Source organism: Emydura macquarii, unplaced genomic scaffold (genome assembly GCF_026122565.2).
Source record: "Emydura macquarii macquarii isolate MOO-44397 ecotype Brisbane River unplaced genomic scaffold, CSIRO-AGI_Emac_v2 contig_306, whole genome shotgun sequence".
NCBI lineage: Eukaryota > Metazoa > Chordata > Testudines > Chelidae > Emydura > Emydura macquarii.
Window position 1 is genome coordinate 1,877,229 of NW_027130443.1, and position 22,720 is coordinate 1,899,948.

General features: G+C 60.0%; 2 protein-coding genes and 1 pseudogene across 2 annotated transcripts; all 3 read left to right on the top strand.

Moving 5' to 3' along the window:
* The first annotated feature begins 3,989 nt into the window (after positions 1 to 3,989).
* On the top strand, positions 3,990 to 5,095 carry LOC137162280 (lysophosphatidic acid receptor 6-like; annotated as a pseudogene).
* A 3,224-nt stretch (positions 5,096 to 8,319) lies between these two features.
* LOC137158808 (beta-galactoside alpha-2,6-sialyltransferase 1-like) lies at positions 8,320 to 12,875 on the top strand. The gene is made up of 5 exons (XM_067556713.1): positions 8,320 to 8,635; positions 9,203 to 9,300; positions 9,690 to 9,791; positions 11,282 to 11,456; positions 12,033 to 12,875. Exons 1-5 carry the CDS (start codon positions 8,320 to 8,322, stop codon positions 12,284 to 12,286), a joined length of 945 nt encoding a protein of 314 aa, XP_067412814.1. The 3' UTR covers positions 12,287 to 12,875.
* Positions 12,876 to 13,955: 1,080 nt separating this feature from the next.
* On the top strand, positions 13,956 to 22,661 carry LOC137158801 (lysophosphatidic acid receptor 6-like). Its single transcript, XM_067556699.1, has 2 exons — positions 13,956 to 14,011; positions 20,957 to 22,661. The coding sequence occupies exon 2, from the start codon at positions 21,115 to 21,117 to the stop codon at positions 22,126 to 22,128; it is 1,014 nt and encodes a 337-aa protein (XP_067412800.1). The 5' UTR covers positions 13,956 to 14,011; positions 20,957 to 21,114; the 3' UTR covers positions 22,129 to 22,661.
* The last annotated feature ends 59 nt before the right edge of the window (positions 22,662 to 22,720 follow it).

Sequence of the window (22,720 nt, forward strand, 5' to 3'; positions counted from 1 at the left end):
GAGTCTGCGCGCGCAGCCGCGCTCAAGGACCTGCGCATTAGCGAAAGGGCGATGCTCCTCCGGACCTGTTCTCTACCCGGCTGTGGATCCCTGCTGGGCGGGTCTGAGCCTGGCCCCGCCCCCCGGCCCAGAGACCCGGCTCGCGCCGCCCCGCCCCCCGCGCGAGGACGCCCCCGTCACAGACCCGTCACACTCACCCCCTCAGAGACCTGACACACTCTCCTGCTCACACTCACCACCTCACACCCCGCTCACACTCGCCCTCCAACACTCCCACCACAGAAGTGTCACAGACACCCCCTTGCACTCTGCTTACACTCATGCCGTCACAGACACCTCCTCACACCCGACTCACACACGTATTACAGACACCCCCTCACACTCTCCCGTCACAGACACCCCTCACCCCTGTCACAGACAGCACATCACAGACCCATCAGAGGCACCCCTGCACACACTTGTAACAGACACACCTGTCACAGACACCCTCGTACACACCCATAACAGACACACCCATCACATAGACCCCTGCACACCCCATCACATAGCCCCATCACAGACACCCCATGAGAGGCACTCCCTCACACACACCCTTCACAGAAAGTCCCACACACCTATCACAGACACCCCCGCACACACCAGCCACGGGAAACTCCCTCACACACCTGTGACAGACAGTCCCTCACATCCATCATAGACAGCCCTGCGCACACCCATCACAAACACACACCCATCACAGACACCCCTGTGCACACCCATCACAAATACACACACCCATCACAGACCCCGCCCATCACAGACACACACACACACATATCATAGACACCCTCTGACACACCCGTCACAGACATCCCTGCAGGCTCCTGTCACAGACACACCCCTCAGAGACAGTCCCACACACACACCTGTCAGACACACCCATTACAGACTCCTCTGCACACTCCTGTCACATACACACCCGTGACAGACACACCCATCACAGACACCCACACACACACTTTTGCCAGACACACTGTTACCCCTGTTACATACAAACCGTTGTGACAGACACCCCTGCACACACTCATCACAGACACACCCCTGAGGTAAACACACCCGCACCCACCCTTGAGATAGACGCCCCTCGCACAAACCCTTGTGACAGGCACACTCATCACAGACACCCCCCACACACTTGTGATAGACACCCCCGCACACACTCTGGGGCAGACACCCCCGCACATAGCCATCACAGACACACCCGCGCGCATGCTACAGGCATGCACAGACATCACAGATGTACATACAGACAACCATCACACAGGCACACACCCATTGCACACAACACAGCTATCACAGTTGCACAAGCAGACTTTCTGTTATCAGACACACCCACGCACATGCTACAATCATGTATTTACCACACTGATACACACATGCCCCATCCTCACACACAAACTCATGCCACCATCACAATTACACACCATATTCATACCCAACGCCCACATCTCATAGACAGGACCAATTGCACGTACACCAACCTTTTCACACATCCCAGCCACACATACTGTCACACAGAGCACCACATCACATTCACAGCTCACATGGAGTATCACACCACATTCCTACACGCACACCACAATTTCACACCCACAGCAACAGGAAGCTGGTCTCGGAGCATTGCAGAAGTAATCCGATTACTTAATAATGGGTGATTTCCCAATGCTTCTGTTTACTGTCAGCCCCTCCCAGTGGGGATGGGATGGGGGTTCCCGCTTCCCTGGCCCAGCCCACAGGCAAATCAGCCAAAAATGGTTTGTTCCAAGTTGGGGGAAGGTGGAGAGGACAGTAAAATGCATGTTGGGTGTGTCAGGCTGAGTGTGTGGGTGTGCAGTGTGCAGTGCATGCGTGACAAAGGCGTGCAGGGTGTTGGCGTGCATGTGAACGAAGACGTAGAGTGTGAGTGGATATGCAGGCAGAAAGGGTGTGAATGTGTTGATCTGTAGGGGTGTGTGCACCTTTGTGTGTTTGGGTTAGTGGAAGGTTGTGAGTGTGTGTGGCAGGGTAAGACAGCACCCGGGCTGTGCACACTGCATGCACAGGGACCAGCTAACACTCCGCAGCTGGGAGACAGCAGCTGAGCTGGTCTGTATGTAGGGTACAACACTCACTAGCTGACGCCCCCAACCCTGGACAGGTCCCGCTCCTGCGGGGCTTTCACCCCAAAGGGAGTGGAGCCGCCGGCTCCACGAACAGCCAGGTCACTGGCGAGGTTACGTGGAAGGTGCCAGTGAGACAGGCAGCAGGATCATTCTCTGGGATAGACCTGATGAACCTCGGCCACAGAGCCAGCAACCGCGCCCCCAAACACAGGTGCCCCTGAGCAAGGCCTTGCTGGGATCCCTGGGAGCCTGGCTGCCCCAAAGGGCAAATGTGCCCAGGGTTACGGTGTTCCAGTTCTCCCTGCCCCTGGAGAACCTCCGCCCCCCTGGCTGGGGAGGGGAGGGGAGGGGACAGGGCGGGCACTTCTCCACAGGGCAAGTAGAGCAGCCCAGTCTGAGGCTGAGCCCAGAGTTTCCCCATCCCGAGAGAAGGTGCAGGAGCCTGGTTCCATGGACGAGGTGAGTCCCTGGGGCTGGGCTGGCTGGGACGGGGGGTTCCTGAGTCTAGGGACAGCTGGGAGAAGGGAGGGATGCCTGGGGCTGGGGTACACTTGGGAGGCAGTGGTCCACTGAGGGCTGCCTTCAGGGGTTGGGGCAGGTTCCACCCATGGGGAGCCTGCTCCTGCAGTGCAACCCAGAGAGGGGAGTTGGGAGGGATGGGGGACAGGGACAAGGCAGAGGGAGGTGCCATGGTGGAGAAGGAGGCTGGGGCTCCTCCACCCTGCTATGGGAACAAGGGGATGTGGGATGCTTTGTGGGAGGGGAGAGCCCCCGGGGGCAGGTTACCCCAGGACTGACACCTGCATCCCTTGCATCCTGACCCCACTGGGTATCATGTGCCGGAGCTGAGCCAGGCTTGGGAACCTCTGTCCATAGGGCAGCTTGTTTCTCCTCTCAGCCAGTGGAACTACCTGCCACTGGGTAGGGGGCTGAGCAGGGTTCAAAACACAATGGACGGGGTGTTTATATGAAGAATTACAATAGCCAGCATTATCCAGTAGACCCCGCTTCCCTCCCAGAGCCAGGGAGAGAACCCAGGAGTCCTAGTTCCCCCCACCCCCGCTCTAACCACTAGACCCCACTCCCCTCCCAGAGCTAGGATTCCTGGCTCCCAGCCCCCTGCTCGGACCACTAGACTGTGCTGGGGGCAGCAGGGTGAGGGCAGATTTGGAGCAGGCCGAGGGAACTTTCTGCCAGCTAGCCCCCGACCTTCTTCCTGCCTGTCCTGTCGCAGCCTGGGTCTGACTTCAGCTCCCCCCGTTCCCCTGCTGAGCCCCTGTCCCGCCCTGCGGGTGCCGCGCCTGTTTGCTCAGCAGGGTGCAGATCCCGCTAAGTAGCATTTTGGTTGCGAAACTGTTCCTCAGTGCCAGGCCGCACTCTCCCCTCCCCACCGTGGCACTCCGCCCCCGTCCCCACGTCCCCCCCGGGGTAGGCGGCCACCCTGGGCATTTCCAACATCCTCCTTCGCAGCTCCTCGGGGAAACCCCTGCACTCTAGTTCAGGCTCCCTGCCGGGCCCCTTCCCAAGGCTCTGGGATCCAGGGGCTGCCCCCTGCCTGCATGGAGGAAGGGGGGCCTCTGTTCTTGGGCACTAAAGGGGCCCTCAGGGACACAGCCCCTCACATTCCCCCCAGGGACCCTGCACTGGGACACAGATGAAAGGAGATTCCTGGGTCCCTGCCCAGCTGTAGCTGAACGAAACCAGCTGTAGAGTGAATCTAGCAGGGGCTGCGGGTTGGGAGTGAGGGGCACCGGCAGAGCTGGGGAGCCCAGGGCAGGGCTAGCAGGGGCTGCGGGTCGGGAGTGAGGGACAACGGCAGAGCCATGGATGCGTTTCTAACCTCTCCTTTCCTCCCAGTCTCGCTGGTCCTTGGGTGCGAATTTCTCGGCGCTGCCCCCCAACGAGACATCAGGCTGTGGGGAGCAGGCTGACTTCCAGTATGTGCTCTTCCCTGTGGTTTACAGCCTGGTCTTCCTGCTGGGCCTGGCCGGGAACCTGTCTGTGCTCTGGTATTTCGTGCGCACCAAGACGGCCATGGTCCCAGCCAACATCTTCCTGGTGAACCTGGCGACCATTGACCTGATCTTCGTGCTGACGCTGCCCTTCCGCGTGGTCTACCATGCCCTGGGCAACGACTGGGTGTTTGGAGAGGCCCTGTGCAAGGTCACCGGCTGCCTCTTCTACGCCAACTTGTACGGCAGCTCCCTCTTCCTCACCAGCATCTGCCTGGAGCGCTACGTGGCCGTGGTGCACCCCCTGCGCTTGCTACGGCTGCGTCGGCCTCTCTACCGTGTTGCCTGCTGTGTGGCCATCTGGGCCCTGCTGGCCATGGCCCTGCTGTACCTGGCGCTCCGGGGCCCCCTGACCCGCCCCTTCCCTGATGGGCGCCTGGCCTGCCTTGAGAACTTCTCCAGCGATTCCTGGAAGGGCCGGATCTCGGGGGTCAGCCTCTTCGCTGCCGTGATCGGCTTCCTGGTGCCTCTGGTGGTCATCGGCGTCTGCTACTCGCTCATCGCCCGGAAGCTGCTGGAGACGCCGGGGATGGCGCCCGGCTCGCGGGCTGCCCGGCGCAAGGCGCTGCGCACAGTGCTGGTGGTGCTGCTGGTTTTCCTGCTGTGCTTCGCCCCGTACCACGTCACCCAGGTGGTGCACACGCTGTGGCGTCTGGGGGTGCTGAAGGGCTGCCAGCTGATCCGCAGCACCTACGCCGCCCGGCGCGTCACCATGGCTCTGACCAGCCTCAACGCCTGCCTGGACCCGCTGGTCTATTACTGCGCAGCTGAGCGCTTCGCCTGGAGGCCGCCGTGCAGTAGCAGTTGCTGTTGGGGACGATCGGCTGCCTCCGGGGACACCCAAACGGTGGGTTCGGGGCTGCAGGTGCTGGATAAAGGCACCCCCCTGGAGCCCATGCGGAGTCAGTGACCTCGTCTCCCTGCACCCATGGAGGCCTTTGAATGGGTCCCCCCCACCCAACTCATGGGGAGGCATCAATGGACTCCCCCAGCTTGCTGCAGCAGTGGACTCTGGGGCTCTGCGTTCCTGCTGTGTGTTACCCTCCCCCAGATCAGGGGTGCTGGGCTCTCCAAGCTGCTGCTTCCCAGCAGAGAAAGGAGGGCTGGTGAACAGTGTTACAGGTGTGTGTGTGCGATGGTGTGTACGTCCGTGCAGTATTACGTGTCCATGCACAGTGGTGTATGAATGTGTCTGTGTATGTGTGTGCGCACATGCACTCGTGTTCCAAAGGCCGAGGGGTCAGTGTCTCTCCCTTGTAGAGGTCGGCAGTTTGTCAGGACCATCACATCTCACCGAGCTGAACTGAAATTGTGTGGGGCAGGCGTGTGTGTGAGAGCGTCTGTGATTCTCTCTGTGGGTGTTAGACAAGTGACCGTGCGTGTGCGCCAGGGTGTGAGGCTGTGTGTGTGTCACAGAAGGATGTGTGTGTCTGTGAACATCTGAGCGTGTAGCTCCTGGTCTGTGACTCTGGGTGGAACTGACTTGTGGGAAAGCGTGTGACTTGTACCGCCCCTGTCGGGGCTGGGGGCCAGGGTGAGAGAGAGAAACACTGGCGGGGGCATTGGGTGATGCTGGGTAAAGGGAGGTGTGTGTCTATGTCTGTGTGACAGTTGCAGCTGGTTGTGCGTGTGCAACGCTGTGCTGAGATGTGTGATGCTGTGTGTGTGTGTGTGTGAGAGAGAGACACACACACACAGTGTGATGCTCTGTGTGTGAGAGAGAGAGATGCACACAGTGTGATGCTCTGTGTGTGTGTGTGTCTGTGAATGACTCGCTGGGGGTGCTGTGCGTTGTGTGCCTCCACCCTTGTGTCTTTGTGTCCTGCTCCCCCCCCCCCCCCCGCGGCTCTTTTGTACATTTTGCCTTTGTCCCTTTCCTGCTAGTAAAAGAAACGTTTCCACTGTGCGCTGTGCCCATCGCTCCTTGCACAACCCCCCAGGACTGGCACCCACAGCACCCCTGGCTCTGCACCGACCCATGGGAGCCAGGGCCGGGCTGGCAGGGGCTGCGGGGCCGGAGGGATGAGCAGGGCCGGGCTGGATGGGGGCCAGGGCCGGGCTGGCAGGGGCTGCGGGTCGGGAGGGAGGAGCGGGGCCGGGCTGTTCTGCTCAGCCTGGGATCACGTGAGGTCGCCCCGCCGCCCCCCGGTCCATGCCACCGCGGTGGCCGGTGTCTCCGGGACGCTGCACTGCGGCTGCAGCTGCTCCCGGGGACCCAGGCAGGCGATGGTCACCGCAAGGTCAGGCCCCTGCTCCTCCCTGGGTATGGGGGGGGAATGCCCTGGGCGGGGGGGATCATCCCTTCCTCACCATGGAGCCCCTGAGCCAGCCCCCGGGAGGGGGGGACAGGCCCCCCCGGGACTGAGCACTGGAACCCCCATGGAGAGAGGCTCCCGGGGGAGCCGTAGCCCCTGGCCGGTGGGGAGGGCTGTGGAGGGAGATCCCCCCCGGGCGGGGAAGGGGAGCCAGTGGGGCTGCAGGGGCGGCACAGAGGCCCGGACTGGCCGGGTGGCGCTGGGTCTCGGTCTGTTCAGCCTGCAGAGCCCCTCCCCGCCCCCGCGGCCCCCTGGGTCTCTCCCCGTCCCTCGGCGCGGGGCTGTTTGTGTCGCTGTATCCAGCCTGGGGATGCCCAGAGCTGGGCAGGAAACTGAGCCGAGCGCTGCGAAGACAGAGGTGCTGGGGCAGGGCATGGGGGGAGGTGGGGATAGAGGGGTAGGGACGGATGGAGGGGTGGATACGGGGATGGAGGGAGGTGTATGGGATGGAGGGGTGCATACGGGGATGGAGGGGTGCATACGGGGATGGAGGGGTGCATATGGGACTGGACGGTGAAAGATTAGATAGATCCATCCTCCTCAGGACCCTGCCCCATGAGCTCCCCGCTCCATGCCTGCTGGATACGGCTAATACCCCCGGCAGAGCTGCGAGGCGCTGCAGGGATCTGAGCACTATGGGGGAGGTGGGGACCCTGCTGTTCCCTGGGGCGAGCGGCTGGGACCCAAACCTAACATCGCCCTGGGGACTCAGGGGAAAAGCAGCAGAAGCGGGTGCATTACCCCTGCTGGCCGCCAGGTGTCACTGCCCCTCCCCCCCCCCCCCCCGACATACCCCTCACAGCTGGGCTCCCCCCCAGGTCCCCTTTGGGGCAGGGTGGGACCCTGGGAACTGGCCATGCTGCAGGTGTCTATGCTGGCCTGGCCCTGGAGCCCCAGCCCTCACGGCCCGGTTTACTGTGGGCCCTTCACCCTGTCCCTACCCCCAACTCTGCACTTGGACCCCGACACCTGCCCTCCCAGAGCCCCTCAGGGCAGACTCTGAACCTGCCAGGGGTTTCCAGCTGCTGAGACTCAGCCAGGTTCTTCCGACTCTGACCCCAGCGGGGGGAGGGGTGCCGAGCCCTTGGTGCATTCGGGGGGTTGCTTGTGGGCAACGCCTGAACTGCTCCCCGCCCCCGCAGGGAGAACCACGCCAGCAGGGCAGTGCTGTGACAGTCGGGTCCTGAGCCCACGGCTCGCAGTAGGCACCAGCGTGGGCACCAGCGGTAAGTACAACCCCACAACCACCACTTCCCTGGCCAGGGCACAGAATCCACAATCCATGGCCCCCCTGCGCCCCCACCCCAGAGCCAGACTCATCTCAGTGCTGGGCGAGGAGTCCCTGTATAAACAGCCCCCCGTGTCCCACCCCAGAGCTGGCCGCATCTTACCAAGCTTCTCTTTCCCCCCAGGCCGATGGGGCCGTGCTGGTGGCCGCGCTTGCCCCGGAGGTCAGGCCGGGGCTGCGTCTATGTCACCTTTGCTGGCCTGTGCCTTGCCGTGCTGTACCTGCTGTGCCTGGAGATGGGGCTGGCGCTGCAGAACGGTGCCCAGGTGAGCCGGGGGCTGGCAGGGAGCCCACCGGGTGCCGACCGTGCCATGGAGAAGCTCATCCGGGGCATCAACACCTCCCCTGTGACCACTGGCACAGCCTTTCCCTCCGGCAATGCCAGCTGGATGCCTGGGTCCCCTAGGGATGTGCCTAGGCCCCCGCCAGCCTGGGGCTGGCTCCCTGGCACTGGTAGCTTCTGGCGGCTGGTGGAAGTGCTGTTGGGGGGGCAGCGCAGGGAGGGGGTCCCACAGCTCAGCAGCGCTGGGGGCCCCTTCCCCTGGCACCTCTGGAAGGAGGAGATGTCCTCGCGGATGCTGGGCCCACGGCTCCAGCGCGTCTTCAAGAACTACCAGGCCGTGAACAAGTACCGGGTGCCCCCGGAAGCTGGGGCCCGGCGAGCTGGCGCTGGGCAGACAGGGCTGGAGCTGTTGTGCCAGCTAAAAGCTCGGGTGAGTGTGCGGACACTGCGCCCCGGTGAGGGGCCCTTCGCTGCCCCCGACTGGAGGGGGGTCCTGCGCCAGAGGGACCTGGCGGAAGAGCTGGGTCCCCTGCGGACGTGCGCTGTGGTGAGCTCGGCCGGGTCCCTACAGAAATCAGGCCTTGGCAAGGAGATCGGTGAGTGCACGGGGGGTGAACACACCTGGCCCCCTTTGCATGGGGGTGTGTGAGCATGACAGCCCCATTCGCACGGGGTGTATGCCTGGTCTCATTCGCACGTGGGGTGTGTGTGAGCGTGAGCAGCCCCATTTCGCACGGGGTGTATGCCTGGTCTCATTCGCACGAGGGGGTGTGAGTGTGTGAGCAGCCCCATTCGCACGGGGTGTATGCCTGGTCTCATTCGCACGAGGAGTGTGAGTGTGTGAGCAGCCCCATTCGCATGGGGTGTATGCCTGGTCTCATTCGCACGAGGGGGTGTGATTGTGGGAGCAGCCCCATTCGCACGGGGTGTATGCCTGGTCTCATTCGCACGAGGTGTGTGTGTGAGCGTGAGCAGCCCCATTTCGCACGGGGTGTATGCCTGGTCTCATTTGCACGAGGGGTGTGTGTGAGCATGAGCAGCCCCATTTCGCACGGGGTGTATGCCTGGGCTCATTCGCACGAGGGGAGTGTGAGCATGTGAGCAGCCCCATTCGCACGACTGGGGTGCCTGGACCCATTCACCTGGGGGAAATCTCTGCCCAGACACCCACGACGCGGTGCTGAGGTTCAACGCGGCCCCGACCATCAGCTATGAGCACGACGTGGGCTCCAAAACCACCCTCCGGCTGGTCAACTCCCAGGTGGGGGGCTGGAAGGGGGAGCGGCTGTGGGGGCAGGTGGTGAGCAGTGGCAGGGGCCGTAGCTGGGAGGGAGTTTTGGAGCTGGAGGTGAGGGGCGGTCGTGGGGGTGGGGGGGTTTACAGGGTGGGCAGGGCAGTTGGCAGTGGGGGCAGGGACAGGGTGTGAGGAGGCATGAAGGGTTCAAGGGCAGTCAGGGGGCTGGGAGGGTTGCAGGGTGGGGGAGGCGGAAGTCAGGGGACTGGGAGGGTTGCAGGGGGGTGGGGGCAATCGGGGGGTTGGGAGGGTTGCAGGGTGGGGGTGGGGGAAGTCGGGGGGGCTGGGAGGGTTGCAGGGTGGGGGAAGGGGCAGTAGGGATGCCCTCCCCCAACTAACACTCCCATGCCGGCCAGCTGATGGCGTCCAAGGAGCAGCACTTTCTGGACAACCCGCTGTACGACTCCGGGGTGCTGGTGGCCTGGGACCCGGCCCCTTATGCAGCTGACCTGCAGGAGGTGAGATGTGGGGAACGCCAGCCCATGTGGGGGGCAGGGGAGGGAATGGCTGCATTGTCCGTGGGGGCTAGAGAGGCGTAGTTCCCTTTCGGGGGCTGTCTGGAGGTGGTGGGGGGGTTCAGTGCCCTGCAGGATCAGGGCTGTGGATGGGGCGTGTGTCCCTGAGGACTGGGGTCTGTGGTGAGTCTCAAAATGTAATTGTGACTGGGGGAATTGCCCTCGTGCAGATGAGTTTCCAAGGCTCGGCTCTTGGCCCTGCGTGGGAAGAAAACATAAAATTCACCCTGATAAAGTCTGCAGGTGACACAAAGCTGGGGGGTGGGGAGTGGGGAATATGGACGAGGCCAGGTCACTGGTACAGAGCCACCTGGATCGCGCGATGAGCTGGGCACAAGCAAAAATGCGGTGGTTTAGTACAGCTAAGTGTAAACGTACACGTCTGGGCACAAAGACCAGCGGCCATGCGGACAGGATGGGGGCCTCTGTCCTGGGAAGCGGGGACTGAAAAAGAGGTGGGGCTGCCGGTGGATAATCAGCTGGACACGAGCTCCCGGTGCGACGCTGCTGCCCGACGTGTGAATGCGACCCTGGGCGGCGGCAGTGGGACGCTCAGGCAGCAGAGAGGTTATTTTACCGCAGCGTTTGGCCCTGGTGCAACCGCTGCCGGAATCCTGGGCCCTGCTCCGGTGCCCACAGTACAGCAGGGACGTGGATAAATTGCAGCGGGGTCGGAGAAGAGAGGCCAGAATGATCCAAGGACTGGAGAACACCAATGGCGTACCATGGGTCTCCGGTGGCTGGGGCCATACTTACATTGGCGCCCCCCCCATCTGTGGCAGCACCCCGCAGGGGGGAGAAGGGGGCCTGCCGTCCCGTTTCCCACTCTCCCCTGGCTGTGGGGGTGGCAGGCGGGGGCATGACAGGCTCTGGTCCCTGTGGCTCCCACCTGGTGCCCAGCGCAGGGGCAGAGGGGCCGGGAATACGCCCTGGCTGCCTGTGACAGGGGGTGGCTCCTCTGACCAGGGCCTGGCCAGTGTCCCCCTCCCCCCGGCCAGTGCCTGGGGCCATGGCCCCTCTCCACTCCCCGCTTCAGTAAGCCACTGGAAAACACCCAGTAGTGGTAGCTGCAGGGAGCTCAACCTATGTAATGGTCCAAAGAGAAGAAGTGAAGGGGGCGACTTGATCACAGTCTACATGCCCTGTGCGGGCCCCTTGGGGTGGGGTGTATGGGATGCTTCAGGGATGTGGGTGCAGGATGTCCGAGGGGAATGTGGGGGCTGGGGAGGAGGAATGGGGGGTGGAGGCCCAAGAGACCTGCCAAGTACGGTGGGGTTACGGCAGGGCAGTGGGGGAGATGGAGAGCTGACAGCGCTACTGACTATCCTGGGCACTGTGGGGGCATGGTGGTCCAGGGAAACGTGCTGGGGGGGAAGTGGCGTGGTCTGGGAGGGTTGGTGGGCTCTGTCTCACGGACCGTCCCCACCCCACAGTGGTACCGGAGCCCCGACTACCCCATCTTCACCCAGTTTCGGGCACGGCGGGCACGGCACCCCCACCAGGCCGCCCATATCCTGCACCCACAGCTGGCGTGGCAGCTCTGGGAGCTCATCCAGGAGAATGCAGCCGAGGCCATACAGCGCAATCCACCTTCTTCAGGGCTGCTGGGTGAGGCCCCTCCCTGGCACCCCAGTGACCGTCCTGCACCCCCCCCCGGGATCTCCCCATAGCCCCTGATAACAACTGGGGATCCCCCACATAGACCCACCAGATTACCCCTGGCATCCTCCCCATAGCCCCCCAGTAATCCGCCCACAACCCCCAAGGGATTCCCCCTATAGCCCCCAGGTCCTGCCAAAGGATACTTCCTTGGAGCCCCTTGATAGCCTCTGGGATCCCGCCATAACTTCCGGCACCCCCAGGAAGATCCCCTCATAGTCCCCTGATACTCCCTGGGGATCTCCCCCCATAGCCACTGAGACCCCTGGGGCTACTGTGTTATTCCCATTGGAGGCGGTGACCCCTGGTGGCCAGGTGGGGGCAGTGCCCTGTGTGTTCCCCATTGGAGGCAGTGACCCCTGGTGGCCAGGTGGGGGCCGTGCACTGTGTGCTCTCCCTCCCCCCCCCCCCATTGGGACAGTGACCCCTGGTGGTTAGTTGGGGCAGTGTTTTCTGTCTTTGCCCCTTTGGGGGTGGTGATCCTGATGTCTGCACCCCCCCTCATCCCCGCCCCCCCCCTCCCAGGCACAGTGCTGATGATGTCCCTTTGCCCGCTGGTGCACGTGTACGAGTACCTGCCCTCTTGGCGTCAGACCGACCTCTGCCATTACTACGAGCGCTTCCAGGACGCAGCCTGCACGTTCGGCGCCTACCACCCACTGCTCTTTGAGAAGAACCTGGTGCGGCGCATGAACCACGGCTCCAATGCGGACATCTTCCAGCACGGACGGGTCACTCTGCCAGGGCTCAGCACCCTGAACTGCACCGGGGTGTCCTAGGGGATGCCGAGCATCCCGAACTGCAGCTGGGCACCCTCAATGGCACCGGGGCCCCCTAGACGGCCCTGAGTGTCCCGAACTGCCCTGGGGACTATGGGGTCCTGGCGGAGGGTCCTGAACTGAACAGGACTGGAGGGGAGACATAGACTACAGGGGGCCCATCCCAGTCACTCCCCAGAGTCCTCACGCCAGTCCCACCTCCCAGCATGCCTGGGCTGCCCCCCCATCTCCCCGGGGCACATGACTCCCCCCAGCCCCCCTCTGCCTGCGAAGGGCGTGGGGTGTGGAGGAAACGATGCTGCAAGCTGGAGTGATGGAGCAACTGCGCTGTGGAGAAGTTACAGGCCGGGGCTTGAGGGTGTGGAACTAGAGCTTGGGGCCTCCCTGGTTTGCGGCTGAACAGGGTGCAGGGTCCCAGTGGAGAGGCAGGGGGCGCTGGATGGGGCAAGAACCCAATGGCATTGCAGGGGGAGGCTGGGTTCCCCATGGAGTTGGGGGGCACGGTGGTTTCCCCATAGAATTGGGGGGTGGGGCGCTGGATCCCCCGTGGCAGTGGCGGGGAGTTGAGAGCCGCCTGCGTGTACGCGCTCAGCGCTGTCTATTTTTAACTAAACGGCTGTGGAAAATCCCCTGCCGTTGTGGTTGCTGAAACTGGGTGAGTTCCTCGCTATGTGGGCAATGCCCCGCCCACGCCCAAGTCAGCAAGCCCAGCGCTAGACCACCCCGGGGGCCTACCCCCGCCCCAGCCGCATTACCTGGTGTGGGGGAGGGAAGGCGGAATTGAGCAAAATTCTGTTTGTCCCTGAAGCACGAGTAACCTCTTCCTGGCCCCCCGCCCCGAGAATGAGCCCCTTGGAGCCCCCCCCCCACAATCCTCTCCTCACCCCCATCCCTGTCAGCGCCCCAGCTTCCTCCCCCCAACCCCGATCCCTCCACAGGCCACAGAGCAGCTCTTTGTACAAACTACCCCCTCCCCCCATGAGCGGGGAGCTCTGCCCCTCTCCCCCCCCCCGAGTGCTCTGGGGGGGCCCTCTTGGCGCCCACTCCACTGAGAGCTCTGTGGCCCCCCCCACTGTCCCCTCTCCAGCTGTGCTGCCCCCCAGCTGGATGCTCTGCCGCTAACTGGGGGTTGTCTGCACTCTGCCAGCGTGCTCCTTCAGGCCACCACAGAGCTGCTCCCCCACGGGTCCCTCACTGCCAGTACCTCCTGTCCACGGGCCCTTTGCACACAGCTCCCAGGTCACAGCGAGGACAGGGTCCCCCCAGTGCCCACCTCAGCCTCAGGCGACCTGCTCCCAAGGACAGCAAAGAGTCATCAGTACCGGGGAGAGAACCCAGGAGTCCTGAAGCACCCCAGATCCCACTCCCCTCCCAGAGCTGGGCTTCGAACCCAGGTGTCCAAGCGCCCAGCCCTCCACTAGACCCCTTCTGTCCCAGAGCCTGGGATGGGCCCCAGGAGTCCTAGCTCCCAGCCCTCCCTACCCCCTGAAAAATGAAGGTGATGGTGACCCGGGTGCTTCTCTGGAATGGGCTGTGGCACGTCTGCCCCAGGAGGGGGTTTCACTCTCTTGTGATCAGGAAGCACAGCTGGCTCGAGTCGTTACGAAACGCGCAGCACGCAGCAGGCGCAATGGTGCCCCTGCAGAGCAGCTGCCGGGTTCAGTTTCTGCTTTCTTTTTCTGTGCCAGAGGCAGCGCTGCCCTGGGTGGGCAGGGGCCCGGCCAGGTAAGAGACCCTGCCAGGGATCAGGACTGCAGGGGGCTGCGCCGAGCCCAGAGGGGCAGCAAGGGGCTGGGGGGAGGGTGGCAACCAACCACTCAGGGGTGGGAAAGCAGGCAGGGTGAGGGGCCTTCAGAGACGGGGCAGGCATGGCACTAGGTGTGCCTGGGATTAGGGGGTGGCTGGAGGGATGTGTGGGGCCAGGTGGAGGGAAGCCTGGGTTGAACAGGCAGCTGTGAAGGGGAGTTGGGGGTCCAACCAGGAGGGTCCCCGTTTCTGGTCACTCTCTTCTTGATGCACTGAACAACATTAGGGTGAGTTGCTCGGAAAGACGTCCAGTGTGGCGGGGCAGACAGCGAGGGCTGGGATTGCCGCCTCACACTTTCCTGTGGAGTTTGCTATAGGGAGTTGGGGGATGCGGGGGGGGGGGAGAGTGACTCTGTGTGTGTGTGTGTGTGTGTAAGCGAATTTGTAGCTCAGTGGGGTAAGGAGTGTTTTCCGTGAGCTATGTCCTTTTGTCTGTTAGACCAACCCCCCCGCCATCCTTTCAGCTGAGGCCCCATCCCCGGCCACTGCAATAAGCACAGACCTTGTCAAAACATTGCCCCCCCCCCAGGGTGACCAGATGTCCCGATTTTATAGGGACAATCTGGATATTTGGGGCTTTGTCTTATATAGGCACCTATTACCCCCCACCCTGGGTCCTGATTGTGTAGACATCACCTGCACCTTTTGCATCACTGTGAATATATGTGAATTGTTCTGGTGCTTATGCTGGGCTGGGAGGCAGGAGGCCCTCACCGCGCCGAGCACAGGGACGGGCAAACAAGATCTCAGTGACCGTCACCTGCAGAATCGCAGGCACCATGGCACAGAGGGGGTGAAGTTGAGTGTCATAGACCCCTGTGTTGAGACACAGAGATCCTAGGTTTAATCCTTAGAGCTAACGACCCAACCAGGACATGGTATTGCAAATCTGTCTGTCTCCGCAGGGACTGCAGCTAGGTCTGGTGCTATTCAATAGCTTCTTCAATGACCTGAAAGTAAAGATAAATTGCCTGATGATAAATGGGGGGCGGGGAGGGATGCAAAGATTGGCAGATGGTAAATAAACTGTGAGGGTGGGAAAGTCATACAGAGCAAGCAGGGCCACTTGGTAAATTGGGCCCAGTCAAACCGAGTGAGTTGGATAATGCAGCCAGGGCGGAGTTCTACAATACATCAGTACAGCTAAGAATGAGGAATCCAGGCCGTTCTGCAGCGTGGGGCACTGTGTCCTGGAAAGGAGTGACTGAAAAGGGCCAAGGGGTCATCGCGGACAAACACTTCCACATGAACTCCCACTGTGATGCTGTTGCAGAAGGACTAACGTGATCCTTGGGTGGACAAACGGGAGCAGTGAGCGAAGTAGGGAGGGGCTTGTACATGGCACAGGTGAGATTGATACTCGATGGCAGCGGCCAGGTCTGCCGTCCACATTACTAAGGTGAGGTTGAAGAGTTGGCAAGGATGCAGAAAAAAGCCACAAGAATTCAGGGTTCGAGGGCTGGAGGAAATGCCTGACAATGGGAGATTTCACAAGCACAATCCGTTTAGCTTAGCCAAAATAAATAAAGAAATACATAAAGAAATACATGACTTGATTACAGCAGATAAGTAGCTCCATGAGGCGAAAACACCGGGCACTAAAAGGGTTTTAGAGAACAGCAAATCAAGAACCAGCAGCTGGCAGTTAAAGCTAGACAAATCCCAGCTAGAAATAAGGCACAATTGTTCTCAGTGCGGGTGGATTATCTTTGGAACAAACTCCCCGGTGCAGTGGTGGGTTGTCCCTTTCTTGATGGCTTCTTGTCCAGACTGCGGCCATTCTGCACGATGCTTTAGTCCAGCACGAGTGAGTTGGCTCAATACAGGGGTAACTGGCCTGGGTTATGGAGGAGATCAGACCAGCTGATTTAATGATCCCTTCTAACCTTTAAATCAATCAGTCCATTGATCACCACTAGGACTGCACCAGGATTTCCATTTTCACGGGGCCGGTGTGGGGGAGGGGGAAAGTCTGCAAAAGTTCTCTCTTTGTGTGTCCAGAGCAGTTTGTGAGGGGAAAATATCATTCACAGTTTGCTGAGTTAGGTTTAAAAGGGCCAAATGACTAACACTTTTCTAGCATCTGACATTTCCGGCTAAGGCCCCTGTCACAGGTGTGATGACACTTTGGTAGCTGCGAACGCTTTGTTTGTGCCGATCGGATGACCTAGTCTAGAAAGCTTAAAGTTGTTTTCTTGGTTTATTTTTCGTGCAAAATGTAAGTGGCTGTTTTGCCTGAGGACAGTATCCAGGCCTAACGCCAGCCCTGAGAACGGGGCTGTCTCTCCCGGGCGTCTCTCCTGATGCTCAGCGATCCCTGACACTGGGGAGAGTTGCGGCTGTTTGCTGTTCTCGGATGAAACTCACTCATGTTGTCCAGGTAAGCCGCATGAGTTCTGATTCCATTAGCCCAGATCTGCTGCTGCTTCCTAGAGTCTCTCGTCCTCCCTCTGCTTAACTCCTTGATGAAACTGCTGAGGTGAAATCTGAGGCCCAGATCCCCAAAGGTATTTAGGCACTTAACGCCTGTTAAAATCAGTGGGAGGTAGGTGCCGGATCAGGGTCTGAACCTGTGTGTGGAGTTTAGGGCACTCCGTGGTATCAGCTGTTAAACCAGATGCTTTGCTCTCAGGGCAAAACCTCCAAAAGGAGCCTCTTTTGTGGAGAGTAACTGACGTGTTCTCAACACAGCATTTATTCTGGCGCCAGTCTGCCTGACGCGTAACTGGCCTACCACAGTGCCCAAGGCCTTTGGCTTGTCGGCGTGGCTTGGCCCATGTCGGCGATGCAGCTTTTACCCTCAATACGGATTTCAGTATTGCTTCCCCACGGGGGCCGCGGGGGCCAGGCACTAGCTGGGATCCGTCCGAAGGAGTGAGATCGGTTTGGGGAGGGTGAGCCCCACGCATGTGCATTATAAGAACGGCAACAGTCTGATGATTTTTTAGGGGGCGCTGAGTCTTGGGAACCCCTTGCTCAAACGACCAGCGACATTCCCCGGGATCCCCGTGAGGCCCGCGATTTTCAAGTCAGCATGTAGCATTCAGAGCCCATAGAAAAATCAGGGGTTAAAGATTAACAGAGTCTCAGTCTTAACCAAAATGGTGCTACTCTGGCCAGATCCTTCCTTCCCTCCCTCCCCAGGAGACGGCTGGAACCTGATGCCCAGTAGCAGGGCCTGCTTCTCTGCTGCAGGCTTCATCTCCTGGCGACTCGTGGGGGGCGCCCCCCGGGCAGAAGCCGATTCTCAGGGGCAGTGACCCAGGCCTGTCACAGGTTGCTTCACTCCTTTTTGCTCAGGTTTCATGAAAGCAAAACTCCAGCCCTGGTGGGTCGCTTCCCCACCCCTCCCAGACCCAGCACTGGAAGGCCCAATGGCAAAATAGCTCCCCCGGCCAGGGCTGGCCACTGCCCCTGCCCCCCTCCGGCACACAGTCCCTGAGCAAGCCAGAGCCAAAGCTGTCACAGTGCTCAGCGCGAGAGGCGCCATGCGGGAGGCAGGCCCTGAGCCACAAATGCAAACAGGCTCAGCCGGCCTCTGAGGGAGCGTGAGGCGAGCTGTCAGATCTTTGCACAATCGTCCAACGGACGGACGTGGTGAGGGGAAGTGGCTGGGGTTTGTGGCTCAAGTTGCTGCAACGTCTGAGAGTGCAAAATGAGGCGGATTCCTGCTATCATCACCCCCGCTGGTGCCCCTCAAACCTGATCTGCAGCACCTGCTAGTCCAGTCCGTGACTTCCCCCTCCAGCTCTGCCGGTGCCCCTCTGTCCCGACCTGCAGCCCCCCCAGTGCCCTAGCCCTGGGTTTCCCCCTCCCCACCTCTGCCGGTGCCCCTCAATCGTGCCCTAGAGCTTGTTCCTCGCTGTTTGCTGAGTGAGAACCAGCTGATGACAAAGGAAAGCTAATTCCTTCAAAGTGTATTTTCGGCGCACATGCTTACCTGTTTTTTCCTCTCAGCTTCCTCTCCTTGAGCGAGGTTCCCTCCGTGCAGCCTGTGATCTGTCTGTGGCTGCTGAGTCAGCTGTGTCCTCGCTCGCGGATGAGATTGAGGGTGCAGTGAGCATCCTGAGATGACTCTGCCACCCCCACGGCCTTTTGGAGCAGTGTGGTTCAGGTTCTCACGCGCCAGAGGCCATGACTCTGTTCAGCCAAACACCTGGTAACCTGCCTGGCTCAGATTCCATCACACCCGAGGGCTGAGCTATTCCCTGGGAAATGCAACTGCCTCTTAAAATAGATTTATTAACAACGTCTTGTCTATTCCCCTGAGGAAGATTGATTTAAATCAAAGTGAGTCAAGCCGCTGATACAAATCAGCAAGCAGGAAATATCTGTTTAAATCATCAGTTTAAAGCTTGTTTTCTCTTTGTACTGGGACAGGGTCGGACTAGATGACTACCAGAGAGGGCTAGAAGGCCAAGATATTATTAGCCCCAAGCTCAGTAAGTCCCTTTTCCCCTGGTAGCTGAGTAGGGGTTATGCCAGGTTAATTAACACACCTGGAGCCAATCAAGGCCCCGCCCAGGATTTGTTAAAAGCCTCCCCAGCAGAGAAAGGGTGTGGCTGGAGTTGTGGGAGTGAGGTGAGCTACCAGAGTGTGTGAGCAGGCAAGATGCTGTCAAGAGTCAGGAGGGTTTAGGAGAAGGAGCAGAACGCTGGCAGGAGAGAACCCTGCAGCTACAAAGACTGGGGGAAGGAAAACCCTGCCCGAAGAGGGCAAAGGACTTTTCCCAGGCCTGGAGGCCTGAGGGAAGAGACCCTGCCAGAAGGGGAAGATTGAACTGGACATTTGGTTTGGCGCTACCACACCCAGTGGGGCTGTCAGGTCAAGAGCCTCCCCTGGCAAGGAAGGTGCCTGTCTGAGCAGGGTCCGGACATTAAATCAAGGGGCTTGGGGAGGGAAGCTAGCAGCTTTCCTGAAGCCACAGCATGAGGCTACTACTTGTAGGGTCCCTGGGTTGGGGCTTGGAGTCAAGGTTTGGGACCAGGCCCCCCCAGTCCTCTACCAGCCCTTCACTGGAGGAGCAAGAGCCCCAGGGAAGAGGTGAGGGCCTCTGAGAACCAGAGACAGGATGGGGAGCCAGCAGGGAGTGGCCATCTTAGAGAGGCTGCATTACCCTCCCCCACAACTAGAGGGTGGAAGAACACTAGGGGGTGAAGCAGTTCCCTGACCTACCGCTGGAAGGGAGCGCCGGACCCACCGAGGTAGGGGAAGAGCTTTGTCACGATACTTAATTATTTTCCTAAAGAAAGGTCGATTCTCGTTGCTTGGTATCGTTTGGCCCTGCTTTGCGCTAACCAGGAGGAATCGCTATGTCTGTGCCCCTTTATTTAAGCAGTTATGCAGCATAACATTGGCTTCATTCGGACATGTATGATGAGGTTAGGAACATTTCCCAGTTACGAGCTGATGAACTTTCTACTTGGGATTTGTGTCGACCCGCATTTGGGTGGAAAGTAGAATTAAATAAAAACCGCACAAAACCAACATGTTAAACTAGTTTTATTGGTTCACTCGAACTATTCTCACTGTGCTGGAGACAGAAGAAGGAAGTTTATCAACAACAGGTTTTGCATTTAAAACTAATGCCAGGCGCGCAGCTGTGCTGAGGATCAGACTCAGGTTTGTCTCTTATCTGCCTGTGGTGTCTATGGAGAGACTTCTGCTTTTCTGCTATGACCAAATTCCTGTTAGTGTGACTTCGCCATGCCCCTCTGCCCACCACTCTGTCTGTCTGGCTGTCTGCATTGCCTCCTCCTGAGAGGGAGCTCTCAGGCAGGGCCTGTCTGCACTCTGCACAGCACGAGCATAACAGGCCCTGATCCTTAACTCCTGCTGCCATGGGCCAGCTGGCTCTGCTACGTCTACTGCAGGCGTTTACACTTCAGTGAGAGAAAATAGGTTTTGATCTGTTTAGCTTCGCAGCGGGACGATTAATGACCCGGAAAAAACCCGCTGCGGGGGCAGATTATCCCACGTTTGCCACGGCGGGTTCTCATGCCAGCCTCTGAAGCAGCTGGTGCTGCTGCAGTGGGATCCTAGACAGGCCTCAGTTCTGGGGCAGTTTGGGGCTGCCCAAGGATCCCCACCCATAAGCACCAGCTGAGCAGATGGCCTTTCTCACCGGGAAAGGTTTCCACAACAATGAACATTTTTTGTGCATGTTGACATTTTGGGGGGGTTTTGGCACCTGCTAATTTAAAATTAAAAAAAAATCCCATGTCATTGACAATGGAGGTTTCCAGTTCCACTGGAAAAGCTTTTGCTACCATCTCTGCTAAATCACTGACCTAGGAGATTTCTGATACTCGAGTGCGCCTTTAGCCACTAGGAAAAGGCACCCCAAGATGCAATGGCTGGAAGCTGGCACTGGACCAGTTCAGACTGACAATAAGGCGCTGAGGTTCAGGAGGGAGGGGAATGAACCTTGGCACTGTGGTGTACTGCAAATTGTATTACAATTTTGAGGGTTCTGGATTCTAAGCCGTCATGTTACTTTGCAACCTTCCAGCAGGAGTATGTTATGTTTTTAATCTCACCTGTGTGTGTGTGTACACAGACTGGAGTCTAACGTGTGTTCATGTGCGTGCATGCACACGTGCCGTGAACATGACAGGACCAACTGACTCAGGGATGGGGGGATTCTCCAGTAGGTGGAAATTAGGCATCTCTTTCTAACAGCTCCTCTCTGGCTCAGGCACCAGACCTGGGTTGTAGGCAGGAACCCTGCGCCAGATTCCCTGGCTGGGGCAATGTGGGAGCCCAGAATGGTCCCTTTGGACCTACAAGTCTATTTAATCCCAGGCTGCTCTTTGATTCCAGGGCCAGTGGGCAGAACTCACCTGTTCCCTGCTTTCTCCTAGGTTGAGGACAGGCGGCGCTAGGCGAGAGCGTGGGTCATGGAGCGACCTGGGGGGCTGATGGCAGGGAGCATCCTGTGCTAGTTGGGACAAAGGTGTCCCTGACCCTCGTGGGATACTGCCCAGCTTGTTCGTCACGTGACCTGTCGCTTTCCAACAAGATGACCTCCAATCACAGCAACAGCAGCAGCTGGGCTGATCCGGTCTTTGTGGGTCTGTACGCCCTCATCTTCACACTGGGGCTGGTGCTCAACCTGGCTGCACTCTACGTCTTCTTCTGCTGCAGCAGCCTGCGCTCCCTCACCACCGTCTACATGAAGAACCTGGCCGTCTCCGACCTACTGCTGGTCGTGTCGCTGCCCATCCGCATCTTTTACTACAGCAGGCGACCCCAGTTGGACAACCGGGTGTGTGAGATAACGGGGCTGCTGCTGCTGGTCAACATGTACGGTAGCATCTTCCTGCTGACCTGCATCAGCTGGGACCGCTGCATGGCCATCTGCTTCCCCATGCACCCCCGCGTCAAGGCGGTGCGCAAACAGGCCAAGTACATCTGCCTGGGCGTCTGGGCGCTGAGCTGCGCTGGCACCGTCCCGACCTATTTCACCCAGCACGAGAGGGAGGTGCAGGAGGATCACTGCTTTGACAACCAGCCGGCCTATGTCACCAAGCCCACCGTGACCTCCGCCATGGCTCTCTGCTTTGCCCTGCCGCTGCTGGTCATGGTGGTCTGCTCCTGGGCTCTGCTCCGGGCCATCCATCGCAGCGCAGCTGCCCAGATGGAGTTGGTCAACAGCGCCAAGATCCGCAGCATGATCGTGGCCAATGTCACCATCTTCCTGGGCTGCTTTCTGCCCTTCCACCTAATGCTGATCTGCTACCAGGTGAAGGCGCTGAATGGCGACATGCTGGACTTCTCCTACCGCTGCACTTTGCTGGTGGCCTCTGCCAATGCTGCCTTAGATCCGCTGGCCTATTACTTTGCCACCGAGACCTTCCAGCGCATGGTGGTGATGGACAATCTGCGCAAGGCCTGGAGATTCCAGAGCGACATCACAGAGGGCCGGACCCGCTCCCAGACTGCATTAGGACAGTCCGTCTATCTCCAGAGCATCATGGCCCCGCCCCAGAACTCCCCACCGACGGACAGCCCCAACAGGGAGCTCAAGAGCTAACGGGCCATGGGACTAGGCACCCCTTTTCCCACAGGGTCCCTCGTGCAGGGCACAGGACGGGGGGCATCCATGAGCATGACTGGGAGCTTGGGGGGAGGGCAGTGCAGTTTGGTACATAGGCTTGCGGTGGGTGCTGGGACAGGCATCGCAGGCTGAGTTTGTGCCAGGTGCTGGGACGGGTTTCACGGGCTGGGTTTGCACTGGGATGGGCGTCGCTGGGACGGGTGTCGCAGGCTGGGTTTGTGCTGGACACTGGGACGGGCGTCGCAAGCTGTGTTTGCGCTGGGATGGGCGTCGCAGGCTGGGTTTGGGCCGGGCGCTGGTGGGGGCTGCCTCGCTCTGACGGGGAGCTGTAGCACTCCTTGCCCTTTAAGTCTACGCAGAGCCTGGGCTCTGTTAAGATGTGAGAGGTGTTACACTCAGCTTCACACCCAGGGCTCCTGACAAAGGTGACAGGAATTTCCCCTGCGCAGCAGGCGCTTGCGGCTAAACCGATCCATCTCCGTGCCACACCTGGGCAGACCTAAAGTACGGCTGGTGACTTAGGGCTTGAGCAGCGGCCACTTGGGCTCCAGGGACTCACACAGGCACT

What these genes read in the sequence shown, in the direction of transcription:
- LOC137158808 (XM_067556713.1), top strand. Translation starts at nt 8,320, where the DNA reads ATGTCCTCGCGGATGCTGGGCCCACGGCTCCAGCGCGTCTTCAAGAAC. An exon ending in AGGCCTTGGCAAGGAGATCG is followed by an intron (nt 8,636 to 9,202) that starts GTGAGTGCACGG and finishes ATCTCTGCCCAG; the next exon opens with ACACCCACGACGCGGTGCTG. An exon ending in TCCGGCTGGTCAACTCCCAG is followed by an intron (nt 9,301 to 9,689) that starts GTGGGGGGCTGG and finishes CATGCCGGCCAG; the next exon opens with CTGATGGCGTCCAAGGAGCA.
- LOC137158801 (XM_067556699.1), top strand. Translation starts at nt 21,115, where the DNA reads ATGACCTCCAATCACAGCAACAGCAGCAGCTGGGCTGATCCGGTCTTT.